This window comes from Sinocyclocheilus anshuiensis, unplaced genomic scaffold (genome assembly GCF_001515605.1).
Source record: "Sinocyclocheilus anshuiensis isolate Anshui unplaced genomic scaffold, SAMN03320099.WGS_v1.1 scaffold2739, whole genome shotgun sequence".
In the NCBI taxonomy this organism is placed as follows: Eukaryota; Metazoa; Chordata; class Actinopteri; order Cypriniformes; family Cyprinidae; genus Sinocyclocheilus; species Sinocyclocheilus anshuiensis.
The window spans coordinates 107,790-120,074 of NW_015542334.1; the positions used below are offsets into that span (position 1 = coordinate 107,790).

Sequence of the window (12,285 nt, forward strand, 5' to 3'; positions counted from 1 at the left end):
ATGGGGGGGTGACTGGCGGGGGGGAGGTCCTGAGGGGGCTGACTAGTTCCTCGAGGACCTCTGCGGTGGATGGAAGATGGGGATCCATGGAGGTGTTGGTTCTTGGTCCGGTCTTCTGTCACAAACAGGCCAGAGACAAGAGGAGTGCAGGTAAACAGAAGGGTTTATTGACAATGCTGTAATGGTGAGGATCGAAGGCAGGTGAGTATGAGAGATATATGAAAGTTCTTGGTTTCTTAGCTTCTTGAGAATCTGGGTTCTGATTGTTGCAGGAATCCTGGAGATGAACCGGGGCTGAGGAGAATCGGGATCGCGGAGACGTTATAGACCCCTGGAGGTAAGGAAACAACGGGTAAGTATGCAAGTAAGGAGTCTGGTATTGTTCGGGTAGTGAATGGTAGACCGGACACTGGAATACTGAGTGGAGTGAGAAGATATAGCGGGCTTGATTGGTGATTGCAGGTGCAGGTGATCAGAATTCGGGTGATTGGGATCTGGTGTGTGTCGGAGGAGGAGACTGTGCTGACGTGAGTGATTGTGATGATTTCCTGACAACTGCAGCACCAAACAGCAGATTTGCAATAAAGAATCTGAAGTATTAATGCTGAAGATACTTCTGAAATGTTTCACAATTCAGAAATCCATGTTTCAAGATTGATGTATATGCATCATCAGGATTTGCAATCAATGCATTTGAGACAATGAGTGAATCTTTGCATCCCTATATCATCTGGATCAAATTCACATTAAAAAAACATCTAAATCTCAAACCCCAGTTTGTCCAGCTGACAGTTTGTGCTCTTCAGTCCATCAGAGAGCAGCTTCACTCCTGAGTCCTGCAGCTTATTCCCACTCATGTCCAGCTCTATCAGACGAGAGTTTGATGATTGTAGAACTGATGCCACAGATTCACAGCACTGACCAGTGAGATTACAGTGTTCCAATCTGAACAGAGTAATACAAAAAATTGATAATTACACATCCATCATGAGCATATAGATTTGTATCTCCTAAAGGCTGTGTTTATGTAAATTTTAGGTTCTTTGTAAATGAAATGCTGATTCAATAGCATCTTAAACTGAGCTGTTGAAACTCTGCTAATTGTTTTCTGTACAACAATATTCTTCTTTTGTCTGAGAGTGACTCTTACACAAACAAATACAAAATTCACACATTATACATTTTGACTATATATTTAGCAGATTCTTTAATATATCAGTATACTGAAAATGAATCTCAAACCTCAGTTTCTTCAGCTGACAGTTTGGGCTCTTCAGTGCATCAGAGAGCAGTTTCACTCCTGAGTCCTGCAGCTCATTGTGTCTCATCTCTAGCTCTATCAGACGGGAGTTTGATGATTGTAGAACTGATGCCACATATTCACAGCACTGACCAGTGAGTTTACACCATTGCAATCTGAACAGAGTAATAAATAACTGAATAATTACACATCCATTAAATATTTAAATGACTTCACAGCTTCATCTGAGTTTGAAAACAATAACATGGTAGATATTACAGGTTCTCTTATTATACTGTACACATTTTATGTTTGCATGACTGTTGACAGAATAAACAAAATCAGGATGTTATGTTCTCATTTCTCATGTTATTTAGCATATTCTGTAGCTTTAAATGTAGCTTTTAACTGACAAACATATAGTAGCTGTCCATCATATCCTCTTGGACTCTTATTTTCACCCGGTCATAAATAAACCATATGTCGGACCGGGATATTTACATTTACATTTAATCATTTAGTAGGGGTATGAACACAGGTCCCCTCTCACTCTAATAATAATAATAATGTTACTACTACACTAACAAGTCTGTTCCATTTCTGGATATACAGTATTTGTTTATTTACATTTATCACCAATCAAAACATAAAGAGAAATCAACTAATATTTAACCTCAGACCCTGTAGCACCAATTTTAATGGGTAGGACTTTTTATTTTATATACAAAAACTTTTGTGTTGTATTTGTATTTTTTATTAGTATTTCCATGTGAGATTTAATACATTTGCAATTGATGCAGTAATATTTGGAGATGTTGCTCAGATTAGATAATTAACTAATTTTGTCTTTAATTTGAAAATGAATTAAAAAAGAATTAAACCCACTAATCTATTTGATTAGGTAATGATACTTTATGAGTATCAAATGAACACATAAAAACACATCTGATTCTCAAACCTCAGTTTCTCCAGATGACAGTTTGGGCTCTTCAGTCCATCAGAGAGCAGCTTCACTCCTGAGTCCTGCAGCTCATTGTGACTCATGTCCAGCTCTATCAGACGGGAGTTTGGTGATTGTAGAACTGATGCCACAAATTCACAGCACTGAGCAGTGAGTTTACAGCCCCATAATCTGAGTAATAAGATAAATAAGAGTATTAAGATAAATAAGAGTAATAAATAACTGAATAAATACACATCTGTGACGAGAGGGGCGGGGCCGAGAGCCGTGGGAACGGAGCGAGGCCGGTGGAGTAAATGCTAATGCACGACACCTGCGCCACTCACCGGTCTCGAGTCCCACGGAGGAGCTCCGGAAGGATAAAAGGAGGAGTGACGACAGTGTTGGACGAGAGAGGACCAGGCCTGGATTTTATTTTGTGTTTTGGTTCTGTTTGTGCGCGACAGTCGTCCGCGAGGGGCTGTCGCGCTGTTTTGTGTTTATTTTATTATTAAAGTTTCGTTTAAATGTTCGCCGGTTCCCGCCTCCTTCTTCCCGACCTATGAACATTGTTACATTGGTGCCGAAACCCGGGAGGAAGGAGGGGCACGCTGGTGCCACCGCCTGGCATCGCGGAAGAGTGTACCCAGCTAATGGAGGGCTGAGCGGCAGTGTGTCTGGGAACCGGAACAAGATTTTTTTTTCCCCTCTCTCCCCTCTCTCGTCACTGTCTCTCCTCATCCTTCCGTCTCCTTTTCTCTCGCCTCGTCTGTCTGTCCTTACCCCCAGGTACGCCGCGGAGTAGAGCGCAGTCTCGTGAGTACCCCCTGGCCTGCGAGGGGCGATGGGGGTATGTGACGAGAGGGGCGGGGCCAAGAGCCGTGGGAACGGAGTGAGGCCGGTGGAGTAAATGCTAATGCACTCCACCGGTCTCGAGTCTCACGGAGGAGCTCCGGAAGGATAAAAGGAGGCGTGACGACAGTGTTGGACGAGAGACGACCAGGCCTAGACTTTATTTTGTGTTTTGTGTGCGGCAGTCGTCCGTGAGGGGCTGCTGCTTTATTTTCATTTTGTGTTTGTTTATTTTAAAGTTTTTTTTAAATGTTCGCCGGTTCCCGCCTCCTTCTTCCCGTGACTACGAACTTTGTTACAACATCCATTTATTGTAAGCAGATAAAAGTGGAATCTCTCACATATCAAAAAACAGAAGTTCAACTGAAAGGAGAATATGGTTTTGAGTTGATTTGTACAGCCGTCTACCAGATACTGTGGATCATGAGGAAATAGCAGTGCTTGGGTAAGTTTAGGTCCTTTGTAAATGAAATACTGTATCAACAGCATCTTAAACTGAGCTGTTGACACTCTGTGCAACAATATTCTTCTTTCCACCGAGCGCGACTCTTACAAATACACATTGGTGGTACCATGGGTGCCCCAGCGAAAGGCACGAGCTAGGCCCCGGGCGCGGAGCTCTCCCCCTCCGCTGCCTCCGGTCTTCGAGATCTCCACTCCGGACCGCTTTGCTCCCCTTCGTGAGATGGAATGCGACGCTGTGATCATCGGAGACTCCATCGTCTGGCACGTCCCTGCTACCTCAGCTAAAGGTAAGGTGCACACTCCCTGTGTTCCTGGTGCTCGTGTTCTCAATGTTTCTGCGCAGATACCCGCAATCCTGAAGAGTGACGAGAGTATCGGAGCTGTCGTGCTGTGGTGAACGATATCAAGCTGCCGCAGACAGAGATTACGTAGCAACAGACGGTACGCAGCACATCGCCCGCGACAAGGATCATCATGTCAGGACTGCTTCCCACGTATCGACGAGGACATGAAGGGTTCAGTAGACTTTTTGCTCTAAATGAAGGGTTATTGTCATGGTGTAAAGAAAAGAAACTGCTCTTTGTTAATAACTGGAGTCTTTTCTGGGAGTGACGAAGGCTTTTTCGTGCTGATGGCCTGCACCCCAGCAGAGTCAGAGTCGGAACTCTAGGACTCTATGCTCCATATGACTAGTAAGCCAGTTCACAAATAACTGATATGATGGCTTTTGTTCTACCCACTTAATGATTCATGAGGGGAGCAGCCTATAGTTCTACCTGGTCTCATGGCATAAACATACCTGGGAGTACTTTTTAGTGAGACGCGAAATACGTACCAATAAGTACATATCACTGCAGTTTCCAAAAGAAATGAACACTTTTAGTCCTTTTCACACAAATTTACAGAGTTTTGATTAATAAAGAGTAATTTTCGCACAATTACTTGAAGAATATTATGTTATGACTTCAAAACAATTTTAATATGCTGGGAGATTTGAAAACTGATGCTTTTGAATGTTTGCATCACACATATCCAGCTTCATATCTATGGGTTTTCATAGACGGTAGGTATTTTCGGTAGCTCACGGAGTACGGAGACATACTTGAGAGGTGAGGAGCTCCGGTACGAATCCTGTGTAACTACGGTTCAACAAAACAGTTCAAATCTGCATATAAGGAAGTTACAATGGCACGGTTGCATCAACAAATGCGTTTTTATATCAGTTTTGCATTTGTAAACACTATTGAGTATGTTTAGGGTTGGGTTTGCTGTAGGGCGTATTTCCAACACAATAGAGCATTAACTTTTAGCGACAGTCCCCGTATATTTGAATTATGAACCGACGCAATACGTACCTGAAGCAATGTAATAAAAACACAGCAATACGTGCCTATATCAACGTAAAAAAAAAAACATGCCAGAGTCACGTATTGAACGCCATTAACTGGACATTTCACTTTGAAACTGCAGCGAAACCTAATGGAGGGCTGAGCGGCAGTGTGTCTGGGAACCGGAACAAGATTTTTTTTTCCCCTCTCTCCCCTCTCTCGTCACTGTCTCTCCTCATCCTTCCGTCTCCTTTTCTCTCGCCTCGTCTGTCTGTCCTTCCCCCCAGGTACGCCGCGGCCGCCGTGATCGGCTACCCCAGAGGGGGGAGGGGGGTGTAGAGCGCAGTCTCGTGAGTACCCCCTGGCCTGCGAGGGGCGATGGGGGTATGTGACGAGAGGGGAGGGGCCAAGAGCCGTGGGAACGGAGTGAGGCCGGTGGAGTAAATGCTAATGCACTCCACCGGTCTCGAGTCTCACGGAGGAGCTCCGGAAGGATAAAAGGAGGCGTGACGACAGTGTTGGACGAGAGACGACCAGGCCTAGACTTTATTTTGTGTTTTGTGTGCGGCAGTCGTCCGTGAGGGGCTGCTGCTTTATTTTCATTTTGTGTTTGTTTATTTTAAAGTTTTTTTTAAATGTTCGCCGGTTCCCGCCTCCTTCTTCCCGTGACTACGAACTTTGTTACAACATCCATTTATTGTAAGCAGATAAAAGTGGAATCTCTCACATATCAAAAAACAGAAGTTCAACTGAAAGGAGAATATGGTTTTGAGTTGATTTGTACAGCCGTCTACCAGATACTGTGGATCATGAGGAAATAGCAGTGCTTGGGTAAGTTTAGGTCCTTTGTAAATGAAATACTGTATCAACAGCATCTTAAACTGAGCTGTTGACACTCTGTGCAACAATATTCTTCTTTCCACCGAGCGCGACTCTTACAAATACACATTGGTGGTACCATGGGTGCCCCAGCGAAAGGCACGAGCTAGGCCCCGGGCGCGGAGCTCTCCCCCTCCGCTGCCTCCGGTCTTCGAGATCTCCACTCCGGACCGCTTTGCTCCCCTTCGTGAGATGGAATGCGACGCTGTGATCATCGGAGACTCCATCGTCTGGCACGTCCCTGCTACCTCAGCTAAAGGTAAGGTGCACACTCCCTGTGTTCCTGGTGCTCGTGTTCTCAATGTTTCTGCGCAGATACCCGCAATCCTGAAGAGTGACGAGAGTATCGGAGCTGTCGTGCTGTGGTGAACGATATCAAGCTGCCGCAGACAGAGATTACGTAGCAACAGACGGTACGCAGCACATCGCCCGCGACAAGGATCATCATGTCAGGACTGCTTCCCACGTATCGACGAGGACATGAAGGGTTCAGTAGACTTTTTGCTCTAAATGAAGGGTTATTGTCATGGTGTAAAGAAAAGAAACTGCTCTTTGTTAATAACTGGAGTCTTTTCTGGGAGTGACGAAGGCTTTTTCGTGCTGATGGCCTGCACCCCAGCAGAGTCAGAGTCGGAACTCTAGGACTCTATGCTCCATATGACTAGTAAGCCAGTTCACAAATAACTGATATGATGGCTTTTGTTCTACCCACTTAATGATTCATGAGGGGAGCAGCCTATAGTTCTACCTGGTCTCATGGCATAAACATACCTGGGAGTACTTTTTAGTGAGACGCGAAATACGTACCAATAAGTACATATCACTGCAGTTTCCAAAAGAAATGAACACTTTTAGTCCTTTTCACACAAATTTACAGAGTTTTGATTAATAAAGAGTAATTTTCGCACAATTACTTGAAGAATATTATGTTATGACTTCAAAACAATTTTAATATGCTGGGAGATTTGAAAACTGATGCTTTTGAATGTTTGCATCACACATATCCAGCTTCATATCTATGGGTTTTCATAGACGGTAGGTATTTTCGGTAGCTCACGGAGTACGGAGACATACTTGAGAGGTGAGGAGCTCCGGTACGAATCCTGTGTAACTACGGTTCAACAAAACAGTTCAAATCTGCATATAAGGAAGTTACAATGGCACGGTTGCATCAACAAATGCGTTTTTATATCAGTTTTGCATTTGTAAACACTATTGAGTATGTTTAGGGTTGGGTTTGCTGTAGGGCGTATTTCCAACACAATAGAGCATTAACTTTTAGCGACAGTCCCCGTATATTTGAATTATGAACCGACGCAATACGTACCTGAAGCAACGTAATAAAAACACAGCAATACATACCTATATCAACGTAATAAAAACATGCCAGGGTTCACGCATTAAACCCATGTTTTAGCGCCACTCAGTGGACATTTCTCTTTGAAACTGCGGCGAAACGTGCAGTAAGGTACATAAAAACGGTGTTGCAGAAAGTACCCAGAGGTACGTATTTTTATGAGACCAGGTTAGTTGTATGTGAATGCTGATCATTTGTAATGTCGGTTGCTGTTATTAGAGTACTGCTCTTTGTGTTGCAGTTAAACCACACACCCATACTCAACCACAATCATAACATCCAAGTCTATGTCAGCTGATATGCACCCAGCTCACCTATGAGCCAAACCCACTCTGGTTAAGGCATGATTCACTGACTGTACCTCAAGTTCTTCCACTGAATGTGCTAACCTGCCGACGCATCATATCATTCTCATTCACCCTCGCATGCATATCTGCAGTTGTCCCAAGGCTCAAACGCAGCTGAGGAGATCCATTCCACCTCTGGAGACCGCAAAGGAAGCCTCATTGACTCTGCGGTCCTCAAACCTCTACTACTTGTTAAGGTGCATGCAAAGGCTGACTCCACCTTTGATGCTGATATCTGCTTACCGGTGATAATAAATCTGTTAAAATTGGTACTTCCCTCTGTGGTGTTCTGACTGACACTTGGTTCAATGCGAACCAAACTAGCCCTAACAGCTTCAGGTAGTTCTTCGCTACACAATTAACATATTGTTAAACATAACATATTGTTAAACAACAAACTTTAATTTTAGCATTACTTGTGAAATTAGAAAGTATTAAGTTAGAAAAAAACTCATTTTGCTGTAGCACATTTTATCTAACCCCTCTCAGTATCAGATAAACTTCTCTGCTGGGTGTTTTTTCGCCGGTAAAAGGTGAACGACCCACTAATTACTTAATGTCGTCACAAGAGGTCCCCAAACAATTATTAATTGAATGAAACAGCAATTTTGGTGAAAGACACAACATTTTTAGTAAAACATTTTTAAACCCTGTTACACAAGCATCAGTGTCTTGAACTTGATGTGAGCCGCAACCGGTAGCCAGTGCAGCGAGATAAAGGGAGGGGTGACGTGGGCCCTTTTGGGCTCGTTGAAGATCAGTCGTGCTGCTGCATTCTGAATCATTTGAAGAGGTTTGATTGCACATGATGGAAGTCCAGACATGAGAGCATTGCAATAGTCAAGCCTAGAAATGACAAGGGCCTGGACAAGTTGTGTAGCATGCTCCATTAGGAAGCACCTGATCTTTTTGATGTTGTGCATTGCAAACCTGCATGAACTTGCTGTCTTTGCAATGTGGTCCTTGAAGGTCAGCTAGTCATCAAAGATTACTCTGCGATTTCTGACCTTGATGGGGTAATTGTTGATGAATCTAGAGTCGGAGTGGCAGGGAAGACGAAAAGCTCAGTCTTTGCCAGGCTGAGCTGCAGTTGTGCAGCATGCTCCGTTAGGAAGGGCCTGATCTTTCTGATGTTATGCAATGCAAACCTGCATGATTGAGCTGTCTTTACAATGTGGTGCTTGAAGGTCAGCTGGTCATCCAAGATTACACCAAGATTTCTGACTGAACTTGATGGGGTTATTGTTGATGAACATAGCTGGATGGTGAAATCATGCTGTAGAGTCGGAGTGGCAGGGAAAACAAGAAGCTCAGTCTTTGCCAGGTTGAGCTGTAGGTTGAGGAAGTCGGTTATGTCTTAAGTGAATGAAATCAGCTAAAGCCCCGTTCGCACTACAAGCAACACGCAGCGACAAAGCGGCACGATCTCATTAATTTCAATGGAGAGTTGGCGATTTCCAGCATCCTGAGCGACAGCAACCATTGGCTACTGGATGGGGCATGTCCAGTAAAATGACAATGTTTAGAATCCTTCAAATTTTAGCAAATGAAGAGCAACTTTCGGGAGCGACAGCCAATTGGAAAGAAGACAGTAGAGCTCATGTGATCGTTCTTCTCATAGATATGTGTGGACGCAGTTTAAGAGAGATATGATGTGTATCATTGTATTGGATCCGTGCATCAGGTCTTGAAGGGACAGCAGCCAATAAATGCCTGCTGCTGTCTGTGTCATTGATGTTAATCAAACAAGAAAACAAACAAAGATGAATCTATATTGAATTTATTCAGTGAAAACGATGCTGTTATTTTACACTTAATTATTAAATTTCTGTACCTTAATTATACTATTAGACCTTAGTTTATTCGTACCTGTTATATTGTATTTATCTATGTTGTGTGCTGTGGAATTTTTATATTTTTTTGTAACACTTTATAAATACTTTCATTAATAAATCATTAACAAACATTATATAATGCTTAATGGATCATTAGTTAATATATATTCAAAGAGTTAGAAGTGTGAAGTAATGTGCTTGTTAATGTTTGCTAATAAACTTAATGAACATTAGATAATGTTCAAACAAATCATTATTTAATGTAAGTTAAAATGCTTACAAATGTCATTAAACTTTCAATTCCATATGATCAAGCAGGTGTGATATGGGTAAGGTTAGGGACAGGTTTGGTGGTATGGGTAGGTTTAAGCAGTGGTGGGCCGTCAGGGCCAGCAAAGCCTTCTCTGCTGGCCTAAACACTATCAGAATCACGGATTTAATTTTAATATATTTGTCCATGAATGTGTATTCAATTATTTCCAATAGTCTATTCTCTTCAATTCATAGCTTTTCTCTTGGTTGCACTGCTTCCAGCAGTGTATGTTTATATTAGAGCTTTTATCCAATCATATTTCAATAATCATGTTGCCAGGGTCAAAGAAATCTGCCTTAAGGCCTTCAGAATCCACAGTGCAGGCGTCTGTTAGCTTAAATCAATGGCAATGAAACCAAACCATTGCTTTAACCAATCAGATTTCAAGTTGGCAGCACCAGGGCCATCTAGCTGGCTAACGATAACATCAGCATTTTCTCGTCCTTTAATTGGATGGTCAGCGTACTAGCTAGCAAACAGCGTCACTGTAAATAATTTTATTAAAACTTAGTAAAACTTTTATTACTGTTTCTCAGGTTTAGATTTTCAGTGCATTTTGAAAAAAGCATTCATTCTCGCTACATAAGATACCTGTCTGTTATGTAGTGCTCTGTTATACTGCATTACTGTGTAATATTTATGGTTTCTATAGCCGTGGCATCATTATGATGGTATGAAGAGATGGATTAATTCATGTAGGACGCCACTGAAGGCCTAGGTGTAAAATGCACGGCCCGCTACTGGGTTTAAGGGTTGGTTAAAGGGTCAACAGTGTACAGGGGTCAATTTGATTATTATAAGGGAACAGGGTTCAATCTGTTTATAATATATTGTTTTGATAAATTAATTGTATTTTCTTTTAAAAAATTATTTGTTTTCCCCTGTTTATTTATGATTCAAGAAATATCCTGTTTAATAATACACTGAAGAGTAGTATACTAATGTGAGTGTTGAGGCAATAAAAACATTCTTTGCACCAAAATTACAATCTGTTATGTCTTTAACAAACATTAAGCTAAACTTCACCAGCCTAGTTACATTAGCTAAAAGTCCAATGCCCATAAAGATACTAAATGATTAGGAAACATTTATAAACATTTACAAATGATGAATAGTTTCAACTTTAGATTGGCTACTGCAAAAACATGAACAAATGATTAATAAATGATTAGTAAAGATGTGAACAGAGTAAATTCAGGTCTTTCGGGACACTTTCTGCCATCGAGATTACTGCTTATAAAGGTACTAATGAATACTAAACGTTTATAAACATTTGCAAATTATGATTAGTTTCCACTTTAGATTGGGTACTGCAAAAACATAAACATATTAAAATAATTAATAAATTGTTTGTTAAGATGTGTAAATAGAGGTCTACACAACAAACAAAGACCAACAAATAAAGATCAAATGAACTGAAAGTTTTCTGACATTTGTAAGCATTTCTATTTACATTAAATAATCATATGTTAATCAGTAGGTAATGTTTAGTAAGTTCATTAGTAAACATTAACAAGAACATTATCTCATATTTCTAGCTATGTGAATATGTATTAACCAATGATCTCTTAAGCATTATATAATGTTTGTTAATGATTTATAAATTAAAGTTATTATAAAGTTACCTTTTTTTATACTGAATGTTCACTCGTCTTTAATCATGTGTGGATTTTCTTAGTTAGACTAGTAGTTTTTGCTGTGGTATTGAAGAACTACTTAGAGTGTGTTTAAGTGATTTTTATTTATTTATTTATTTTTATTTTTTGCTGACCCGAAAATGATCCGATCCGTGACTCAAAAAATACAATATGATTGTTTGTTAATGATTTATAAATTAAAGTTATTATAAAGTTTACCTTTTTTTATACTGAATGTTCACTCGTCTTTAATCATGTGTGGACTTTCTTAGTTAGACTAGTAGTTTTTGCTGTGGTATTGAAGAACTACTTAGAGTGTGTTTAAGTAATTTTTATTTATTTATTTATTTTTATTTTTTGCTGACCCGAAAATGATCCGATCCGTGACTCAAAAAATACAATATGATCGTTAGTTTTGCGATCCATTGAACCACTGATGTTTATATTAAAATAACATGTTACCTAATGTAAGAATAAATTACTTGCTCGTCAGAAAAAAATCCTCCGCTGAATAAAGTCGGATCATGCTCTTCTGAGGTAAATTCTGACTTATACTTATTATGTGTATTAAATTAACATATAAAATGCATCTGATTCTCAAACCTCAGTTTCTCCAGCTGACAGTTTGGTTTCTTCAGTGCATCAGAGAGCAGCTTCACTCCTGAGTCCCGCAGCTTATTGAGACTCATGTCCAGCTCTATCAGACGGGAGTTTGATGATTGTAGAACTGATGCCACAAATTCACAGCACTGACCAGTGAGATTACAGTATTCCAATCTGAACAGAATAATAAAAAAACTGAACAATTACATATCCATTTTAATTTACTGATAAAAGTTGCAGTATCTGTTATCATTTAATAAGATCAGCACGTTCTGTTGAAAATAAAGGTGAATTCAGAATGTTAACCAGTTTATCTCTACAGCCATTTGCCAGATAAAGTAGTAATGGAGACAATTATGATTTTTAACATCAGACACACAATCCCATAATATATATGTATGTGTATGTGTATGTGTATGTACATATATATATATATATATATATATATACAGTGGGTACGGAAAGTATTCAGACCCCCTTCAATTTTTC

At 40.6% G+C, this 12,285-nt stretch overlaps 1 protein-coding gene across 1 annotated transcript in view; it reads right to left on the bottom strand.

Moving 5' to 3' along the window:
• LOC107691075 (NACHT, LRR and PYD domains-containing protein 3-like) overlaps nt 1–12,285 on the bottom strand; it is a 35,573-nt gene that overhangs the window by 6,653 nt on the left and 16,635 nt on the right. The window contains exons 5-8 of the mRNA XM_016489556.1: nt 11,797–11,970; nt 2,199–2,372; nt 1,243–1,416; nt 772–945 (exon numbers count right to left, since the gene is read on the bottom strand). Of these exons, the coding sequence (XP_016345042.1) occupies nt 772–945; nt 1,243–1,416; nt 2,199–2,372; nt 11,797–11,970 (696 nt within the window). The remainder of the gene's footprint in view (nt 1–771; nt 946–1,242; nt 1,417–2,198; nt 2,373–11,796; nt 11,971–12,285) is intronic.